The sequence below is a fragment of the Sceloporus undulatus genome, chromosome 3, assembly GCF_019175285.1.
Source record: "Sceloporus undulatus isolate JIND9_A2432 ecotype Alabama chromosome 3, SceUnd_v1.1, whole genome shotgun sequence".
Taxonomy (NCBI): Eukaryota; Metazoa; Chordata; class Lepidosauria; order Squamata; family Phrynosomatidae; genus Sceloporus; species Sceloporus undulatus.
Genome location: NC_056524.1, coordinates 36,040,780 through 36,062,123, shown reverse-complemented (window position 1 = coordinate 36,062,123; position 21,344 = coordinate 36,040,780). Strand labels below are relative to the sequence as shown.

The window sequence follows — 21,344 nt, the reverse complement described above, 5'->3', positions numbered from 1 at the left end:
AGGAATAGGGGGCAAATATCATATCCCCATGCTTCACTTGGTGGTGGTAGTGGGGGAATTCAACACAAGAGATAACAATATTGATATAGTATTATACAGTAGAAATATAATACTGCAGTTGTTTTTGGACTACAGGCCCCATGACCTTCAACCACCATGGTTAGTAGTTAGGGATGATCACAACCGTAGGCCAAAACATGTGGAGAGACACAGTTTGGGGGAAACTGCAGTTGAATCTTCCGTGCCTTTCCATTATGTCACTGGCAGTTACAGGAAACAGATGGATTACTTTGTTGTAGGGGAGGCATGACAAGTCACATTAGCACTGTGTTATCTCCATCCCTTCTAAACAAACACCTCCTTATAATTCACCTTGAAATAATGCTGCTGTCGCTCTCCTTTTTTCTTTCTCTTGAACATCCTCTCTTTATTTTTTTTTCTGTACTGTATATCTGAGACATGTGTTGTGCTGTATAGATTGAATGAGGCCACCCATTATACTCCCACACTTTTGCCATTTGTAAATTATTTGATCACTGAGAGGAAGCTAGCAGTAGGAGTACAAAACGAATGGAGATGCATAGTCTTAACACACGCACAGAGTCAGTAATGCACATGCTCTCTTTTTCTCTGCTGATATGAACTGGTTGCTTGGCTACCACTGGTAAGAGCACAGAAACTACATTTTCCCACCATGCTGTCATTCTATCAATGCCCTTCCCTCCCTTATATAAAGTAAGAAGGAATAAACAATAGAAATGTAAAGGTATAATTATGACATATTCTCAGGTTACTGAAATATTTTAAAGAGGTTTTAACAAGGTAGACATTAAAATCATCAAGGGGTAACATGTCAGAATAAGAGTAAAATGGCAAGAATAATATTATAGTAATATGATAAATATTTGACAAAGCACAGCTGTGTTCATTTGAGAAGAGAAACTTTAAATCACTAGTTAGCTGGATGGATATGGGTATTCCCAGAGGGAAGTGATTTTAAAAAATGAGAATTAAGTTGTAGTGAGGAAACAAAACACAGTAAACAAATCTATACTGCACTTCATCTTGCAGGACCTGTATCGCCCACTCTCTTCGGATGATTTGGATTCAGTAGGAGACTCTGTGTAAAAACAGAAAATGGAACAGTACTTAATGGTTTGTGATTGTGTGAAAGTTTGACATTTCTTAAGAATGTAGTTAGTTGCTAAATAATATTAGCAAATTGCACAAAAAGTGTTTTTCCTATTTTGATATTAAAACACCGGCATTTGTTCATTTATATTAACTGTACTGGTGATAATTTGTTAGTACTGTTTGATTTCTATGAAGAGCTTTAGGTAAAGGCAGCTTTCCTCAACCTAATGATCTCCATAGTCTACAGCCAGTGTGATGATGACCCAATCATCCCCATCCCATTCCGGATGTGTTCCCCAGGGGGCAATTTCCGGGAACACTTCTCAAGCATTCCCAAAAATTGCCCCCTCTGGGACACATCTCGAACGGGATGGGGATGTTCAGCGGCGGCAGCAGGGTTCCCATTGTGCGGTAAAATCCGTTCTCCGCCGCCAAGCATCCAAGGAGCATTCCATTTTGGAACGCTACAGGCCTGTTGCAGGGACAATGCAGTAAAGTTCAGAGATTTGTGCAAAGGACATGCCAGGATGGCTGAACTTGCTTAAAAGCCTCTCTGGAGGATTGGGGAATGCTTAGACCTCTGATGTGGGACACAGGACAAAAGTTTCAGTGGAGATCAGCTGAGGCATGCTCCATCAACATCCTTTCCACTTATGCTAGCACTCAATACAAGCCCATATTATTACTCTTGCTAACAACAACAATCAAAAATCTTCATTGGAAAAAAGGATATTTGCAAATTTGCTGGGAAAGCAACTAGTAGACCATAAACCTGTTTAGAAAAATGAATAGCCAGCACAGACACAGGCTACCGTTCTTTGTCTCTTTTTGTTGATTATTGGAAGCTTTCTAGTTCTTTCTTTCTAACATACAAACGGCCAACAGCAACTTAGTTTTGAAAGAAGAATAAGCATGATTTAAAAACTTACAGAATATATAAATGACATTAAGTAATGAACTGCAAGGATATTTTTTCTGTGCTTGTTTTTTTCTCTGACTATATATATGGGAACAGGGTTTTTAAAGGCTCAGACACAACAAAAATGATTTCGGTTTTCTCCTCCAATTACCTTACTGAAACTTTAAACCTTCATGTTGATTTAAATATTTGATTTGTAAGCTGTTTCTGGGTTGTCATTTTCCTTTTCATTGTGACCTTTGTATAATGAATATGCACAACTTATTTTAGAGCAACATTCTATATAGATGTATAGATTTTAAAGTTGTTACTTTAAAAAAAAAACCTCCATAGACGAATGATCTGGTGGACATGTTTTCTGTGTAAGCTACACTGAAGTGAATGTAGTTTTTAAAAGAGCTTGTATAGGAGAAATCTCCACTGGCTCAGCCCTTAGGTAGCTCAATCACTTTATAACAACGTGTGTACTAAAAATTTGTGTTCTGCTGTCTTGTTTGGTAAATTGGTGTTCTTGCTGAAAACTATTATGGTCTTAATAAATGCTTGCTTAATTTTTATTCAGTATTTGTTAAGCTGGGTGTAAACCACAATATATAGGTGTAACATTTTAAACAATGAATTTATTTCTAATACAACTGTTTTGACAATTGTATTGACAATTAACAGTTGTATTACTAATTTTCAGTACCGATCATAGCCTGCATCACATTACAGATCACTTGGAAACATAAGAAAAGTTGCAAATATTCCTAAATGGCTTTTAAATGCCATGCTGCTACCCTTTCATTTAAAAACATTTAGAAATTTTAATTTGTGCTCTCTTTTAAGAAAAAAAACAAGTAGAAAATAGTGACCATAATATAAATTATTATATGTCTTCTTCTACTATGTTACTCTGTGAGTGAGTTTATGGGCGATGGGGTGATACACTGATATTAGATACTTTCTATGAGTTGTTTAGGCCAGTCCTTTCTTCATACCTCTACAATACTGAGTCTTAGAGTTGCTTATTTACAATTTTTGATAAGAGGCTTTTCTTTTCAGAAAAAAATCTATACATTGAGGTACTGTATTTTTAAATGATATGTTATTACACTTAAAACAGACAAATGGAATGTCATACACCAGGTTTATTGTTTGTCAGGTTAGTCCTAGAACATGGAAATAGAAATGATTTTTAAAGGAACCTTGGGCATGTTTTGTAAATTTAAACTAATGTACTTTGAAATTTGCATTATGGTATAAGACTATACATAAGATTCATATTGTCATTAAATTTAAAATGCATAACTTTGCATTTCTTATTAGGAAAAGGTATATATTAGAAATTATTACTTAATGGGTAACTAAGCGAATTTTCAGTCTGAAATCTAACAGATATAAGTGGCAAGAAAAATACTATTAGGATGGTAATTCCAATGAAAAATGTTATGAGGTCATGTTCTAACCCCATTATTCTAGAATAAAGTACAAAGAGGTAGGAGGATCAATCCTGGACAGAGTGACTGTGTTTGTGAAACCTGTCTATTTGTAAACTATATCTGTCAATGGATCAGTAGAGTCCCAAATGTGTTACAAATTTTGGACTGATGAGCAGCAATAACTGCTTTCCAAACGGGATGTCATTTGATCACAACATATTTCCACACAACCATGTGGTGAAGATGAAACCCACAATCTTTTGTAGGATCGAGTTTCTCAAACTCAACTCCCCCACCATCCTGTCCAAGTAAAAACACCTGATTCTGATTATTCCCTTCAACTGAGTTGATACATCCAATAGTTCACTTACTTTTGCACCTCCCCAAACTCTTCTGTACTCATTTTTTTGGTCCAGTACATGTACTCCTTTATTTCAGAAGGCAAAGAATTGTTAAATTTAATCTCTATTGCCTATTTAGAAAAGAGTTTGTTTTGATTCACAAAGGCTAACATTGTAAAACTAAACATTTCCATATTTATTTAACCCAAAATTTTACAGCTATTCTGCTATGTCATACCATTTCATCAAATTCACGTATTGTTACTAATCAGTCTCTTCATGGAAAAATACCATCTACTTCCAAGATGAAAGTTCTTCAGTTGTTGGAATTAGTGACCATTTTATTGAAGGGGGGGGGTCACTTTTCTTATGATGAAAATTCTCAACTGCTTCTGTAAACTGATACTTAATTGATTCCCCCAATTTGTTTTTTTTTAATATATAATGAATAGGAATTTCTCATATCACAGTATAAAACCCTTATTATTATTATTATTTAAAATATTTGAACCCCCCCCCCCAAAAAAAAAACCTGTCATTTTCCATTGGAAGTTACATGAGTCAAGTTCCAATGAGCATTTCCATATATAGAAGGAGTATTTCAAATGTAAGCAAAATATTTTCCTTTATGCAGTTAGTGATCCCAGACTGGGAGAAATATGGAATATAAAATAAATAAATGCATGTGTAGATAAATAAGAAAACAAGAGCTATGAGGGAAATATGAGCCATGTCAAGAGAGTCTCTTTCATACCTCAATAAACAAGTGCTTTCACAAGATTTCACAAGATGTTTCTTTGCCTATAGTACTCTAAATCTTCACCACTGTTATAAAATATCACTTCCAAAATTACAGACAACTGGATAGAAACATTTGTTTCAATATAATTTGGAATAAATGAATTCAAAATATTACTTGACTACCAGTGCTTATCTACCAAAGCAGTGTTCTCACTTTAATTAAATTACAGTTTATATCACTGAATAGTAAATTAATGAGTTTAGGCTCTGCACTGTTGTGTCAAAAATTATATATCAAAAACTAATTGGCAAAAGAATTGAACTTACTTTGTTCCATTATAGTGGCATGATGTGGCATATAAATTTGGAGAAACAGTACAGGTAGGATATCCTTTATCTGAAATGCCTGAGACCAGAAATGTTGGAGATTTTGGATTTTTATTTTATTTTTTGAATATTTGCATACACATAATAAGATACCTTGGAGGTGGGACCCAAATCTAAACACAAAGTTCACCTTATAAATATAACCTGAAGGTAATTTTATACACAATATTTTTTAAAAACATATTTATGTTTGAAACAAAGTTTGTGTACACTGAACCATCAGAAAGCAAAGATGTCACTTTCTTAGCTACCCATCTGGACAATTTTGGATTTTGGAGTATTGCACATTTCTGAATAAGGGATACTCAACTTTTAATAAAACATGCTTTGTGGGTAATATATACTGTATAAACAGTGGCTACATTTGTACATCGTGGTATGCCTTTATTTATCATGATGTCCAAAGAGAAACAACATAAGCTTTTAATTTTTAGAAATCCTCAGCACTTGTTGAACAAGCATCATATGAGAAAAGAATAAATGCCCAGTATTTATAGTTTCTGCTGTATGGTTCAGATATTAAACATACCAAACTTCTCCACAGTAATTCAAGCAGATACCTGACTGCATTAAGGATGAGAATCAAATGGCCCTCCAGATATTGCTGAACTGCAGTTCCCAGCATTCCTTATTGGTTATGCTGGCTACAGCTGCTGGGAGCTGCAGTGGAACAACACATGGAGGGCTGCAAGATTCCAACTGTTGTACTACACAGAGAAAAGTAAGTCTGAACAAAGGGTCTCAGAATTAACTTGTAGTCAAAAGTAATTTGTCCAAGCTCTAGTCTGAAATGTATGCAATGAGCTGAAACTATTTCTGTGTTCTACGATATAATTTTTCTCAACTGATGCAACTGAAATTTCAGTAAAATTCACTGCATGCCTGCTTTATTATGCAAAGCAGTCTTGTAGCACTTTTGAGCGAAAGAAGTTGTAGCTTTCATAGACATTGGCTAAGAAAGCTACAACTTCTTTGCTCATTTAGTTTCAAAGGTCCTACAAGAGCCCTTTGCATACTGATATTCCAGACTACCATGGCTGTGTCCCTGAATTCTACACCTGCTTCATGTCATTTTATCTCCGTGTGGTTACAAACCTGTGTACAGGATTGCATGGGGGGGGGGGGGGGAGAACGATTCCTTTTGCATCCAGAATTATGTACTTTAAGACTGCCTTTTATACTGTGTGCGCACATATGCATGCACACAAAATGTATGTGTGCATGTTTAAATGTTTCTGCTGTATATATTTGGGCTTTTTTTTGCATTTGTTGAAATTAATACCTATGCAGCAAGATATCGACAAGAATGTACTGAATATCTTGTGTACTCATCTCATCTAGTGTGCTATCATACTACAAAGTGATAATTGTATAATATTCTTCATTTGATTTATATTGTCCAGTAAAGGAAAAAAGCAGTGTTGTGATGCTTATTGATAAAACAAGTTTACAGTTTTATACAGTCTTACTTGAAATATTTTTTTCATTTGCTTTTTGCTCTCTTTGTTTCAGCGCAGTTGTTAAACAGCAAAACTTGTAAAACATTTTACTCAACATGCAGTTGAAAACAGTTTTGTTTTTCTAATAAATTAAGTAATCTGCTTCCATTTTTGTACCATCAATGCAATGCATTGTAAGTGTATTTTGTGTTAGACTTTGCCTTTGCTGGATTTTATGCTGTGAGTTATGTAATAAATAAATTGAAAAATTTGTTTTAAAAATTCAGTGAACTTCTTCTGAAAATGGAAAAACTAGACAAAAGTCAATTTCTACAATAACATATACACAGGTTTGTGGTCACCAAGTATAGGAGTCATAGACCTTAACAGACTGATTGAAATATGAACACTTTTAATGGCTTTTTAAAATGTAAATCTGTGTGTACTGGGGCACAAAATGCACTTGAATGTACTATATCAAACTATAGTATAACAAACAGGATTTGAAGTGCAAAATAGGTTTTAGCAGGCTTATTCTATTTTAACAAAGAATTTTGCATTAAATGTTAAACAGCAGTTTAAACATGGATATAAATAACCCCGCTCCCTTTCCAGGCAACTACAGAAAAAACTAACATTTTAACAATTTTGAAAAATCAGAGTTGTCTATAGCTCACAGGTACATCAGGTAGAACAGGAAATCACCCCACAGGAAGTAATTCTGCCACAGAGCAAGCTGGGGTTAAAAACAAAACCCCTGCAATAGTCCTAATGACTGCGGTAATAGTGTTCCAGCAGCTTAATAACAGGAGAAAGAATTATTACAAACCTATGGGATCATGACACTTTGACAGGATAAGAATGGGATCTGCATGACATCGTGTGAAAATCTTCATCTCAATCGCGCAATCATGACGGGAAAAAGACAGGATAAGGATGCTTTTTGCCCTATGTGATAATCTCCAAACATAGCTACAGAAAATACTCCATTCTTGCTAGTTAAAACTGTATCCTTTGTTGCAATAGGAGCAGGTTTTGGGGAAAGATATGAGATAACAACTATTTCAGGCTCATTCAGGGGCTGGGTATTCTCTTCAAAGTGTTAATATTCTATCAATGACTTTTTTTTATCCTGAGCATTTTAGAATGTCCAAAGAATCTCAGCTTTTGGTGATGGTATATATAAGAATTAAATTTAGCTCATTAATCATTTGCATATATTTTAATCACTAAACAGGAGATGTGACATAGGTGATACTGTAACTCAAGCTGCATCTGCACTGCAAAAATCATGCAGTTTGACGCCACTTTAATTCCATGACTCAATGTGATGGAAACCTGGGACTTGTAATTTGTCATGGCATCAGATCTCTTTGACAGAGAAGACTAAATACTTCATAAAACAACAAATGCCCTAATTCCACAGTGTTAAGCACTGGCAATTAAAGCAATGTCAAACTGCATTATTTCTGCAGTACAGATGTAGCCTCAGTCTTCCCTAACCTTACACTTTACAGGTGCATAGCACCACAGTGACCATCAGTTCCAGTTTACATAACCCCCACTACTCTTGAATTCCTAAAATTAAAACAGGAGGACAGATCACAATACTGATCAATACCCCCCCCTTTTTTTTTTAATGGCAAGGGCATTTAACTTAAAATGCCTCCCACACTTTTTCCCTGAGACAGTGTGTAATCTGGGTTGAATTTACAATCTTAGTTTGAAATTCTTAATCCATATTGCTGCTGTTTCTTCTGTTTTCCCTCCTTTGTTCAGAAGTCTTTCTTTTACACCTGCCTATTTCTTAAACTGCTAGTTTTGTTGCCTTGCTGACCAGTGGATGCACAGAATGCAAAGGAACATGCAGAAAACACTGTTCAGGTAATAGCAGGGGTGTCACTGGGGAGAAGGAATGCAGGCTGCACCAGGTGACACCCTTTTGAGGGTGACACTAATGCTTGCCCTACATCTGCCTTTTGGCAGAAATAGGCTGTGGCGGTCACCTGCATCTTTTTAAAATGCTGAAGAGAGAGAGTTCATGAGGCAAGGATCAGTGGGAAGAGAAAGAAGAGGCTTCAGATTTTCTAAAAAATTAAATTGAAAAAATATTTTTCTCAATTCTTTAAAAAGTTTCTTTAAAAACATCACATCTGATCAAATTTTCACTTTAACCACATGAAACAATGTGTATGATATTGTAACATAAAGGTGCAATTTTATTTTTGCTAGTTGTTTATGTCGCAACTATTACCATGACATTCAGTGATATATTGGAATTATGATTTATTAGTAACATTAGTATCAAAAGTATTCCTAAGGATTCTGTATAGGGTGGCATGTGGGGAGGATGACACCAAAAATTACTGCGCCTGGTAATACCAACACTAGTGATGCCACTGGCTAATAGATGCTGAGTAAGACTTGATTATATGTTGATTAGGGTACATATTTATCCTCCACTAAGCCTTGTTGTGGATTTACCTGTGATAGACACAGTGTGTGTAGTAGTCTGAGCAATGGACTAAGAATCTGGAGACCAGGGGTCCCTGCTCAGACACAGAAACCCACTTTGAACTGGAACAGACTGGCAAGTTAAGCCACCTTCCAGGCAGCTTTGGAGTGTGGCATTTACTAAGTCTCCTGGAAGCCACCCGGCCATTTACACACAGGCAGCTTCATAACACTCTGGCGGCATGGTGTTTACATGCTGCACACCACCAGAGCATCATGAAGCTGTCTTTTGGCTGTGGCATATATGCAAAGCCAGTTTTTTGCCACCTGAAAAAGGAGTGACTCTTTGCCACTTCTTTTTCAGGCAGCTTCAAGGTGGATTGGGGCCGTGGCATGTAGTTACCGTGGCCCCAATCTGCCTTCAGAATGGGCAGCTTCAAGCCACCCTTTCCACTGATCTGTTTCAGTCCTTTGTGACCTTGGGCAAGTTACATTCTCTCAGCCTAAGACGAAGGTAAAGGTAAACCCCCTCTGAACAAAGCTTGCCAAGAAAACTTTGTGATAGGGCCTTAGGGTTGCCATAAATAAAAAAACAACATCAAGGTACCTGTAGGATTTCCTTGTACATAAGCAAATAAATAGCTTTTCATATTAAGGTCTGCAGTTAGAGAGCCAGTGTGATGTAGTCATTTGAGTGTTGGCCTATGACTGGATACCAAAGAATTTTAATTCCTGTTCAGCAATGGAAACCTTGGGCACGTCACATTCTCTCAGTCACAGAGGAAGGCAAAAGCAAACCTCTCAATAAATTTTGCCAAGAAATTCCCTGTGATAGGTTTGCTTTTGGGCCATAAGTTGGAAATGAATTGAAGACATGTAATTCACATAACAACAACAACAAAAGTATGACTTACCATTTTCAGTGATCACAATCACTGGGACTTGCTAGTTATTGAAATAACTGTCTTTTATTGTTAATCTCTTTACTGGTACTTTCTGTAAGCATTTTTTATGAAATACCAAGCAAATGAAAATCAGGGTTGGGTTTTTTTTTTAAGGAGTTGGCATTTTTAAAAGATGAGAAATTCAGAACCATGTGCCCCTGAAACCAGTTTGGTAGTTTTTATTACCCGTATACACACTTGAATTATCTAATTGTTTAGTAGCTGCATCTAAAACAGCAGCTTTACACCTACACAGTTTGCTTTAGTGTTTCTTTGCACTGAGGAATCAAGATTGTAAGAGAACTTTGCAAACCTCAAAAGCACAAATAAAACTCCTTAATGGCTTGGGAGGGATAATCTGATCATTTTTACTGCCTTGGTATCAAAAATTATGGCGAAATCTGTTAGTTGTCTAAATTCTTAACCATTTTGCTTTACAGTTTTTACTTCTTGGCTTAACAATACCAATGAGCCACTGTAAATGGATCCCTCCAAGGTACAAGTATGTTTAGTAGGGGGAACAATCTTTCCAGAATGAAATACTGTAATGGTAGGCTTTCAGCATTTGTATGCATTGCCATGCATTCAGGAACAGCACAGGGTTTTCCAGTTTAAAATATTTACAAATGAATTGCAGAACAAATCTTTTTGTAAGATGTGGTTGAAATCCTATAGCACTGATCTCCAATTTCCCATCATAGAGAAAATGGTGGTATGTTGACCATCTGTTAATATGAACCTGATCTGGATGTGAAGTACTTACACCAAAGACCCAATCCTGCTTTTAAGCAGCGACTTTCTTTTAATGTAGGTGTGTCATTAAAAACAGCCAGGTGGCCAGAAACTGAAGCAAAAGCTGCCTCTTAAAATTCGTTTAGGGGCGATGACATTCATATGGTGCAGACTGAATTAAAATTAAGACAGGTCATTTATATTGAGCGCTTCATGTTCCATGGAAGTTTTTTTGGTATGGAATACTCTCTTTGTAGTGGTCCTGATGTGATCTACAGCTGTGTTGGGCTACAGCTTTGGCCGCATCTCTCAGGACTGTTGTCCAGCTTTCAGTGGCTGAAGGGCATTTTTATAAATGTAAAACAATAATTAATAATGGCCTTTAAAAATATTCAACATCCTCTAAGTTTTAGGAAACATAATGACCCATTCAAAAAAAAAATTCCAATAAAGAGAAAGAGAATTGTGGCAAAGTTTGCAGTATGGCTTTATAGTGGGTGCAATTCACTTCTCATCTAAATGACAATAGCCCCAGAAAGTAAGTCCCAGTTTATTCTATATTAACCTGTGGTGAACAGATCTTGTGAACATCTTACTTTATATTTGTCTCTGATTTAAGGCCAAAGTACATATTATGGATAAGAGCCAGTAGGGTGTAGTGGCTTGGGTACTGAATTAGAATTCTGACACCACCATTCAAAGCAAGCAACAAGGCTGTATGGTGATTTTAAGGGACCCAAAAAAGAGAAGTTTCATGCAACCCTCATTCCTACCTAAAGACCTCTGGATTCTCTTGTCATTCTTGCTTTTTGATACTTTTATTGAAGCCCTGAGCTGAGAGATTTCCTAATCAAGCAACAGCTTCATTGGCTGCCAATCTATTTCTGGGCATAATTTAAAATGTTAGTAATTACCTATAAAGTCCTGTATGGATTGGGTCTAAGTTATTTGAAGGACCATATCTGCCTATTTGACCACTTTAGTGATCTGAGATCTTTAGAAGAGGCATGTCTATCTATCCCACTACCTTCTCAGGCATGGCTGGGGAGAATGCAGGAGAAAGCCTTCTTTGTGGCTGCTCCCAGACTTTGCAACCCCCTGGATACCTATTTCTGTGGCAAGGAAAATTACTCTTTTTCTGTTGTTCAGCAAATTTGAAAAGAACCAATGCAAACAAAAAAAGTCTCTCTAAAATGTAGTCTGGTGAATTTCAGTATTGGGCCTAATAAATAAAACTATCTTTGAATGACTTTATTTATGTGAGATAGATTTCTATAGTTCAGTATGTGTAATTTCTGATAGAATCATTTAAAAAATTCTGCACCAATACTTTTGCACAGCAGACAGATTAAGTAAAAGTGATCAATTTTTCAGTATTGGCCATTATTCAAGAGTGGTGTTCTATGCCACAAATGAGATTTCATGTACCTATTTTGCCTAAGGAAGAAAGCCAGTGAAATTTCTGGTTGTGCAAGAATGTCAAGAGACCTCAAAAATAAATGCTTGCACAGTGGGAAAACCAGTGGAACTTGGTATCATGTTATTTTCCTACTCTAATATTACATTGAATTTCAGTCCATTTGACTGAAGAGTAATGCATATGGGCTAGTTTTCGGCATATTTTGGAGCCCTTTTGTGTGTGAACATTTGATCTTACCAGTGAAAGGTGTTAAATTATATTCAGACAACTCGGCATTTTGGGGTTTCCTATGCTGGAAATAATTACATAGGATTTGCTAAAAGATCAAAGGTTGACTCAACACTGAGTCAGGTTTAACTTAAACCAGTTGGATTTAACTTAGTAATTATGATTAACTGTTCACATTGATTTCTTTTACACTTGACTTAGATGCCAGGGCTCACTTTTCATGTTAATTGTGATTGATTAATAAGGGTCACCACACCTTTGTAGGGAAGTATATTTGTATGACTAAAATAAAAGTGCAATAAAGGAAAGGAAAACATAGTTCAGGATTGGAAAGAATTATTGAAGCTGCAATTCAATCTTCATTAGTAAACGTGCTGCAAACAAGACAGACAACTACTGATAGATGTTTAACATGCATTTGTACCTTTGAGTAAATCAAGGCATGGATTTTAAAAGTTCTGCCTTCTCTTATTGTATATGAATGCAAACAACATACTGTGGTCAGTGACTAATATACTGTAATTATTAGGTTATAATCATTAATACAGTTCAAAATTTAAAGTTCTCATTGTTCTTGTTAGTGTGTTACTGCGAGTAAGAAAAGAGATTAGAATGTCCTCTTCATTTTAAAACTTTGTCCTTTACCTATCTTATATGTATAAACCCCTGCCACCTCAGTTTAATTTTTTAAAGAGATTCATGTGTTTCTAATTTCTGAATGTTAATGGGTTCTCCTATGTAAATAAGAATTCTACAGGTTCAATATGAACTTTCATAATTAAATTTCATGATAAAAGTAATTTACAAAATAATGTTTAAATGTTAATATTTTGTTCAAATTAGAAAGCACTGGATTATTTGACACTGAAATGGTATTCAGAATGTTAGAGACATTCTTTATCTGCTGAAATATTAATCTGCCTATTATAATATGTAAAATCTTTAAAAAAAAAGAAGTGGCTTAGATAAATTACTGCTGTAGTACTCTTACAAATTATTGTAGTGGGACTTTAAGACCATGTAATTACCATCCATGGATCATGGTGTCTTATTACTTAAAAATGAAATAATATCTATGTGCATTGGGGAGCAGAATGAAATACTGACAGCCTTTTTACTTCATGTTTTGCCACTGAGAAACTGTTTTGATTTCTTTCCTGTGTGGGTTGATGGAGTTTTGCTGTAGGCTTTCCCTCAACCTTGTATTAGCATTTGCCACTTTGAGGTAAGTCTCCTTCCTCTTCACTACCAAAAACACAAATGTTTAAATATATGTGACTATCTTATTGCAGGAAATGTGTATCTAATATAGTCAAGGATGTCATGAGAAATTATGAGTCAAGCAGTCCTTTAGTGACTCCTTCTGGAACAATTCCATTCCATGAACACTCCCCATCCTGTTTTTTGGTCATTAATATCTCTTCCCCAGCAGCTAGCTATAGGTGGCAGAAAAGTAGAGATTAAAGAATATGGTGCCCTCTTGCTAAAATGGTTATGTAATAAATCAGGCACTCTATGAATTCCACCAACATGCCTGGAGGCAATTTGTAGAGGTGCTTTTTATATCTCTATCTCCGTACTGCCAGTGGGAGCAATCCATAGTGACTTGAGGCCGAGCAAAGACCTGGGCCCAAAGATCCATCAGCAACCCATGGGCAACCGACATTTGCTCTTGGCAGTTATTGACTGCTATCATTTAATACACTAACTTGCACATATGAAGTTTGGTACACAGTTATATTTTAAAACCAGAAGAAAATGGAATGGAGTGATGTGTGAAATGTTAACTTTTCAAAAGAAGAAAATCACCTTGTGAATTGAAGACTGCTGAGATTAAAGGTAAACAGAATGAATGTGAATGTAGAATTTCTTGCTAATGATGGAAACAGGTTTAGTGCTGAGTTAGGTACCCAGCCTGATCTTGACTTATAGCACATATTTGCCTAAAGCTGCAGGAGGTTAGACTTTTTTTTTACGAAAAGGAAAGGTAAGGAAAGGCCTACATTAATCCCATACCTTTCATTTACTTACCATAATATTACCCCAAACTCCCACTGCAACATTGCACTGGAATTTTTATTAATAATTTTGGTCATTTACCTGTGTGTGTATTACAGTCCAAGGAAATTTATATAGCTAATTGTTGATTATTTGCTATACTAAGAAAAATGCCATTATTAATACATAACTGTAAAAATGTGGTAGTAAGGAACCAGGTAGCTTAAGCAGAACACCATGAAGTAGAAGATTTATTATGTTGTCTATTGAAACAAATTTCAGACACTTGAAGCTGACAGAAAAGGATAAACCTGTCAGTCTCTGCTTGAGTATCAGAATGAAAGAAAATGTGGCACATGAATCAAAGAAGTAAAGGACCTTGGGAAAAGGGAGACATGGGCTTGCTTTTTGAGTGAACACAGTTTGAAAGACAACATAGACAAGAGTCACTTCAGTTTAGAATGTATTTATACAAAATAGTTATGCCATCAGAGTGTCATGTAAAATGCTGTTATGATGGTGGTACACCATGATATGCGCCAGTGTCACAAGCAGGCTGGTACAAGTGGCTTATGATCTGACTGACAGTTTGTAAACTATAAGCTAGGGAGACTAGAAGTTATTCTTGCTTGAGAAGCCTTCACAGTGTACATAAAGTGTGATTTCAGAGAAAGAGAACATAGCATGAAAGGAACCACCGCCTTGCTAAGAAGTGCTGAGTTCAGCTGGTTCTTCACTGTCAGTTCGAAGTGCTATTACATGTTTTAACTCCTTCATTTGCCACATGGAAAAAACTACCAGATTAGAGAAGTTCAGGAAATTGAATCTACCTTAAAGCTGTAAATGTAGATGATATCTCAGGATATGATACTGTTAACTGTGGGAGACACAAGAAAAGAATAGGGCCTGCTTTCCTCCAGACATGGAATACTAGTGTATGGAAAGAATAATGCTAAAGAAAATAGTAACCCTATGGATTTACCCATGGGATATTCATGCACATATTTTACTGCTTGTGTGTTTGAAGTCAAACATGGTAGGAAGCCATAGCTACTACTGAATTCTTATCACATGTGTGCACTGTCAATACAATCCACAGATGATGATGATGATGATGATTATTATTATTATTATTAACCTTTATTTATAAAGCGCTGTAAATTTACACAGCGCTGTACATAAATTTTTTAGTCAGACGGTTCCCTGCCCTCAGGCTTACAATCTAAAAGACACGACACAAAAGAAGAAGGGAGTGGTGGTGGGGAATAGGATCAGGTCCAGCAGATCTTCTCCACCTCCGAGGCCTGGACCAAGGCAGATGGACTGGAGGAAGGGCTGGCTTCTTGATGGATGGTTAAAAGGAGGCTTCCTGGGTCAGAGAGGGGCTCACCTCTGGGAATGCTTCTCTAAACAATATAGTCTTTAATTCAGTTTTGAAACTGGGTAGAGAAGTGATGAGGTGTGCATGTGGGGGAAGAAGGTTCCAGGAGTAAGGGGCAGCAAGCGAGAAGGGACGAATTCATGAGGGGGCAGTGGTAGTCCTAGACTGTGACAGGAGACCTTGACTACAAGAGCGGAGGGTGCGAGTAGGAATGTAAGGAGAAAGAAGGTCAGATAATTATATAATTTCATTATATAATTATATGGTGTGGATTGTTTTTAATTTATTGTATGTATACGATTAATGTATGTAAACCGCCCTGATCTGGGGAAGGTGCGGTATATAAATAAAACTTTTATTTTTATTTTTTTTATTAGATAAGTAAGGAGGGGCCAATCCATGGAGGGCTTTGAAAGTCACTAACAAAAGCTTGTACCGGATGCGGAAGGGGAAGGGGAGCCAATGAAGGGAGGAGAAAAGAGGAGAAACATGGTCAAAGCGTCGAGCAGATGTGACAATACGGGCAGCTGAATACTGGACAGAGATTAAAGGATGGAGGTGTGAAAGAGGAAGACCTGTTAGAAGGAGGTTACAATAATTTAGTCGCGAAACCACTAGGGCATGGACCAGAGTCTTGGCAGTAGAGATTGAGAGGAATGGACGGATCTTGGCAATGTTGTGGAGAAAGAATCTACAGGTCTTGGCGGTGGCCTGGATCTGGGGAATAAATGACAGAGAAGAGTCAAAAATGAAGTTAAGACTGCGGGCTTGATGAACTGGTTGAATAGAAGTGTCGTCGACAGAAACAAAAGGAATAATGAAGGGTGGGTTTAGGTGGAAAGACGAGAAGCTCAGTCTTAGACATGTTGAGCTTCAAGCGCCGAAGCCGCATCCACTGAGAGATGGCAGTCAGACACGAAGAAACTTGCTGTTCAAGCCCCGTCGAAAGGTCAGGGGTGGAGAGATACAGCTGAGTGTCGTTGGCATACAGATGATAGGAGAAACCAAAAGAACTGATGAGTTTACCTAGAGACAGTGTGTATAGAGAGAACAGAAGGGGACCCAAGACAGAGCCCTGGGGAACTCCAACAGATAGTGGAACAGAGGATGAAGTCTGACCACCCATGACCACTGCAAAAGATCTATCTGACAATATTTAAACCAGTCGAGAGTAGAGTCGGCGAACCCAAGGTCAGAAAGTAAATCAACCAGGAGACAGTGATCAACAGTGTCAAAGGCTGCAGACAAATCAAGAAGAATGAGAATAGAGGCCGTTTGCCTTGGCCCGCAAGAGATCATTTGAGATCTTGGTGAGGGCTGTCTCTGTAGAGTGCCGTGGGCGGAAGCCAGATTGGAAAGGGTCCAGGATGGAGTTGGCTTCAAGAAACTTAATACAGCGAGAATAAACGACCCGTTCTAGGACCTTAGAAAGAAAAGGAAGAAGAGAAATTGGACAATAGCCAGACAAAGAAGAGGGGTCGAGAGAGGGTTTCTTCAGAATTGGGGAAACGAGAGCATGTTTGAAGTCAGAAGGGAAGGAACCCATAGAGAGAGAGAGAGAGATTAAAGATATAGAGGAGCGAGGACAGAAGAGAAGGGGCTATAGAGATTAGGAGACGGGAGGGAATAGGATCAAGAGAACAGGTAGTAGGTTTGGAAGAATTTAGCGGCTTAGAGAGTTCATCCAGAGAAACGGGGTAACCCAGAGAGTTTATTAGTAGAAGGTACCAGGAGGTTAGTGGTAGGGGGCAAGTCGGGAGGAACTATTTCAGATCAAATAGTAGTGACTTTTGTGATGAAGTAGTTGGCGAAGTCAGTGGGGGGAAATGATGAGAAGACGGGGAGAGGAAGGTTTTAGTAGTGTATTGAAGCAGGAGAACAAACGCTGCGGACGCCTCTCATTAGTGCAGATCAGCGATTTAAAATAGTTCTGTTTTGCCATAGACAGAGCGCGTGAAAAAGATAAAAGGATGAATTTATAATGAATGAAATCGGCCGGTTCCCTAGACTTTTTCCAAAGACGTTCGGCCGCTCGAGAGCAGGACCGGAGGTACCTGATAGTGGGAGTGAGCCAGGGCTGAGGCCTAGTCATGGGGGAAGACACACGTACAGATACAGATGGCACATTAAGTACATTAAGTCACAGTTCAGATGTAGTATTAAAATATACTTTAGTTTAACCATGGTTTGCTTCACAAGCCAAAATCTGGCTCATATATTTTCAGCCAAACCATGGTTTGTTTTGCCCAATGCTGAGTTGCCTCTCTCTGACCCCCACCTTCTCTGTGAGTACATAGTTAATATACTGAAAGCCATTTCATTGGCCAAAGATTGACAAAACATCATTGCATTACCATTTCTCTGAACACTGGCTGGCTAAATATACTGTCTGCCCTCCCCATACACAGGGGATCTTTTCTGGACACCGCCCCCCCCCCCCCATGTATGGGGAAAAGAGCGTATGCTAAAGCGCCCCATTATTTCTGCCTGGGCTTGCCTTCTGTGTGAGCTCAAAGCCTTAGAAGGCAAGCATGCCTATAAGGAGGGCCGACTGTATGAGGTTGGGAAGATGAATGTTGTCCTCTTGAGATTTCCATGCACAAAAAAGAAAAAAGTTCAAAACCATCTTTGTCATCCCCAATTCCAGGAGGAGTTGCTTTCTTGCCATCTTTGGTTAACCCTTTCCTTCCACCCTTCCTGAACAAAAGTCCTTTCTGTCATGTTCACTCTTTCAGTAAAACATCACCTTTTCACTATTAAAAATTGGCCATGGAGTAATCAAAGGAAACAAGTTTTAGAAATTAGTTAGAGACTGAAGCATATGCGATAAAGAGCTTCCCAGTGCAGATACTTTAAGAAACAGTGTGACATGATTCAAGGGCCAGAGGGAAAAGTGATGATTTTAGCAGAGATATCTGAATTGTTTTGAAGATTAGGAAATGAGGAAGGAGGAGGAGAAGAGGGATTTGGCAGTATTTTCAGACATCAAAGGACATATTACTGTTGTTGAAATAGGTGCTGTTTTCTCAACAGGAGGTTTTTAGAAGCTTGCAAGTAAATAATGAAGAAAATTATACATGAGATGAACATGAAACACATTTGCTACAAGGACAGAGCTTCAAAATATCTAGATACAAATATCTATTTACTTGTAATTAAATTATTTTCCAAAAGTGAAGCTACCAGTATGTTACATTATGTAATTTAGCATGGAACAACATTATTTCTTTTACCATAGACTATAACTTGTTAATTATTTTTACAGTTATGAGCTGTGACCTTACCAATTGATGGAGGAATATCTCATGTTTCAATTGCTGACTTGTGCAGTGCCTTCTGTTGCTCCCTCATGCTGTGTTCTGAGTAATGAGGCAACAAGATGTATGAAGTGGGAATGTGCTTAGGAGAGCAATGTGTAGAATTCAGTTTTTTAAAAAGTAACCAAAGTAATTGCTTTCATTACTTACAATAACTAGGAATCTAATTAGCTACTTTCAAAAATTGCAATTATAATGGTGACTGGCTACCTTTTTGCCTTGGAAATATAGCTATAACTACTTATGTTTTAAAAGTAATTTTCTAAGCTTGGTACAGGTGCAGTTAACACACACTCACTACTCTTTCTATCTTATTCTGTCATATTATTTAGCTTTGCTCAAGCAACATTTTAACAGACCTTTTATATCATATGTCTTCCCCTGATCCCATCCTGTATTTCCAGAGCTCTCAGCACAGTGGTTCCTCTACCTCACTAGCATCTACCAAAGTCTGCAGCTCCATGGATGAAAATGATGGACCTGGTGAAGGTAAATGAAATAAAATTCTGATTGAAAGTTTATTGTGTAAATTTTACTTATACTTTCAGATCAAAGATAAATAAAAATGTAATTGCCGCATATGTCACATATTGACAAAAGAGTGTATTAATGATCTGTTTTCTCCCCTGAATTTTCATGAATTGGACAATAGGAATTGCATATTATAGAATGGAGTAGCCCAGTAATTACATAGTTACTTTCAATTCTTTTCCAATCATCAGGAATCTGATCTATTTACATATCATATGCTCTGTTTCTCGTTATCATCTGAATCAAGAAACACTGCCTAGGTCATGGATTGGTTCCTTGCGAATGAGGGCCAATAACCTGAATGGAATGAGGGCCAATAACCTTAATCCTCACAAAATGCAAGCACTTTGGATAGGCATCTCCCTTTCCTAATATTTAAGAAAGTCTGCTATGGATTTGGTTGCCCTCCTTCTGACACTGTTGTCAGATAGACCCAAACTATTGGCTTTGTACATTAGGCCCTACTGGGAAAGGAACATTTTGAGCTGATCCTTTCAAACAGACCCTGTTCCTACTGTTTAAGAGCCAGACATTTTTACAAGGTGGGGGGGGGGGAGAAAACTACTATTTGACCAACCTATTTCTAATATTGAACTGATTGAAACACACATCATATGTTTCATGTGTTACAGTCTTTTAAAAAAAAGTATTAGGTACTTGCAGACTGTATTTTTGAGTCTGGTTTGAAGAATAATGGTGCTCTAATGGCTACTAAAATGCAAGAATTAGGAAACTTTTTTTTACTGTTTGACTGATATTTTAAAGCATCTGGTGCCCAGGTTGCCTGCATTGGTGACATTATTGAGAACACTTGTTTAAAAACTAAATATTTAAAACAGAGGGGGAAATAGCACTTATCACATAAGCAAGTTTATGGAGGTCTCAGTTTACAGGATGTAATAAAAGAAGTGCTGGAGTGTTAGACTCCTTTTGTAGATAGATTTAATTGTGGTGGGTTGAATGAATCCAGTATTCACTTGAGACTGGATTTGAGACCGAACTACCTGAGCCTATCACAGAAACATATGTTTGTTTATTTTTTTAAAAAATGAAAAAATACATGCAGCAGAATTATCTATAAATATGTTAAGACTAGATCCAGTGTCCACATGCTTAACCTTTCATAATTTATACGACTGAATTTGTGAAATGCATGTAATATCAGTGGCAGAATAGCTGTCTTCTTAAACCATAGAGGTAAAATATGTATTATGTGTCACATCTGTGTTACCTTTCCTAACAGTAAAAATGTACTAATGATTCTTTTCAGAAGTGTTAGAGGAAGGCTTCCAGGTTCCAGCCTCTATAGCAGAGAGATATAAAGTTGGTCGGACTATAGGAGATGGAAATTTTGCCATTGTAAAGGAGTGTATTGAAAGGTGAGAGAGATTTCTTGCTTATTCCTGTTAAAGCAGTCAGTGATGTTAAGCTTCTGGATCACATCTTTATTTGCAGCATATGTGGAACAAAGTAATGTACAAAATAGAAAAACCTAGTCCAGCTATATCTTTAAAGTGTTTTTGGAGGAACAATACATAAATTCAACTTTGATTTATCCCATCCCCATTGCCCATTCCTTACCCCTGTTGAACATAGCCCTTCCAGGAGATTCTTAAAATAAAAATAATTGTACTAAAATAATAGGCTGGAAATATTATTCTTTTGTGGGCAATTGAGAAATAATTGCCAACAGCTTTTTCTTTTGATTTATAAATACTCCATAGCTATCCAGACCTAGTGCCCCAGGCATCTGTTCTTATTTCTGTAAATGTTACTTGCCACAAATATCACAGGAATATAATATCCTGCCTTAATGCTAGGCCATCTTGTTTGTCCTTTGCGCCCAGTATTTTCAATGCCAATTGGTGGCAGCTCCCAGGGCTCCACAAAAGTTGGTTGCTATATAAAGTTTCTGAAATTTTGGGCACAAACAGACAGGCCAAAATAAAGCTGCTTC

The 21,344-nt window shown here is 37.2% G+C and overlaps 1 protein-coding gene across 1 annotated transcript in view; it reads left to right on the top strand.

Annotated features, from left to right (window-relative positions):
• DCLK1 (doublecortin like kinase 1) overlaps positions 1-21,344 on the top strand; it is a 340,507-nt gene that overhangs the window by 272,516 nt on the left and 46,647 nt on the right. Inside the window, exons 11-12 of the mRNA XM_042457105.1 lie at positions 19,261-19,345; positions 20,658-20,766. Coding sequence (XP_042313039.1) covers positions 19,261-19,345; positions 20,658-20,766 — 194 coding nt within the window. The remainder of the gene's footprint in view (positions 1-19,260; positions 19,346-20,657; positions 20,767-21,344) is intronic.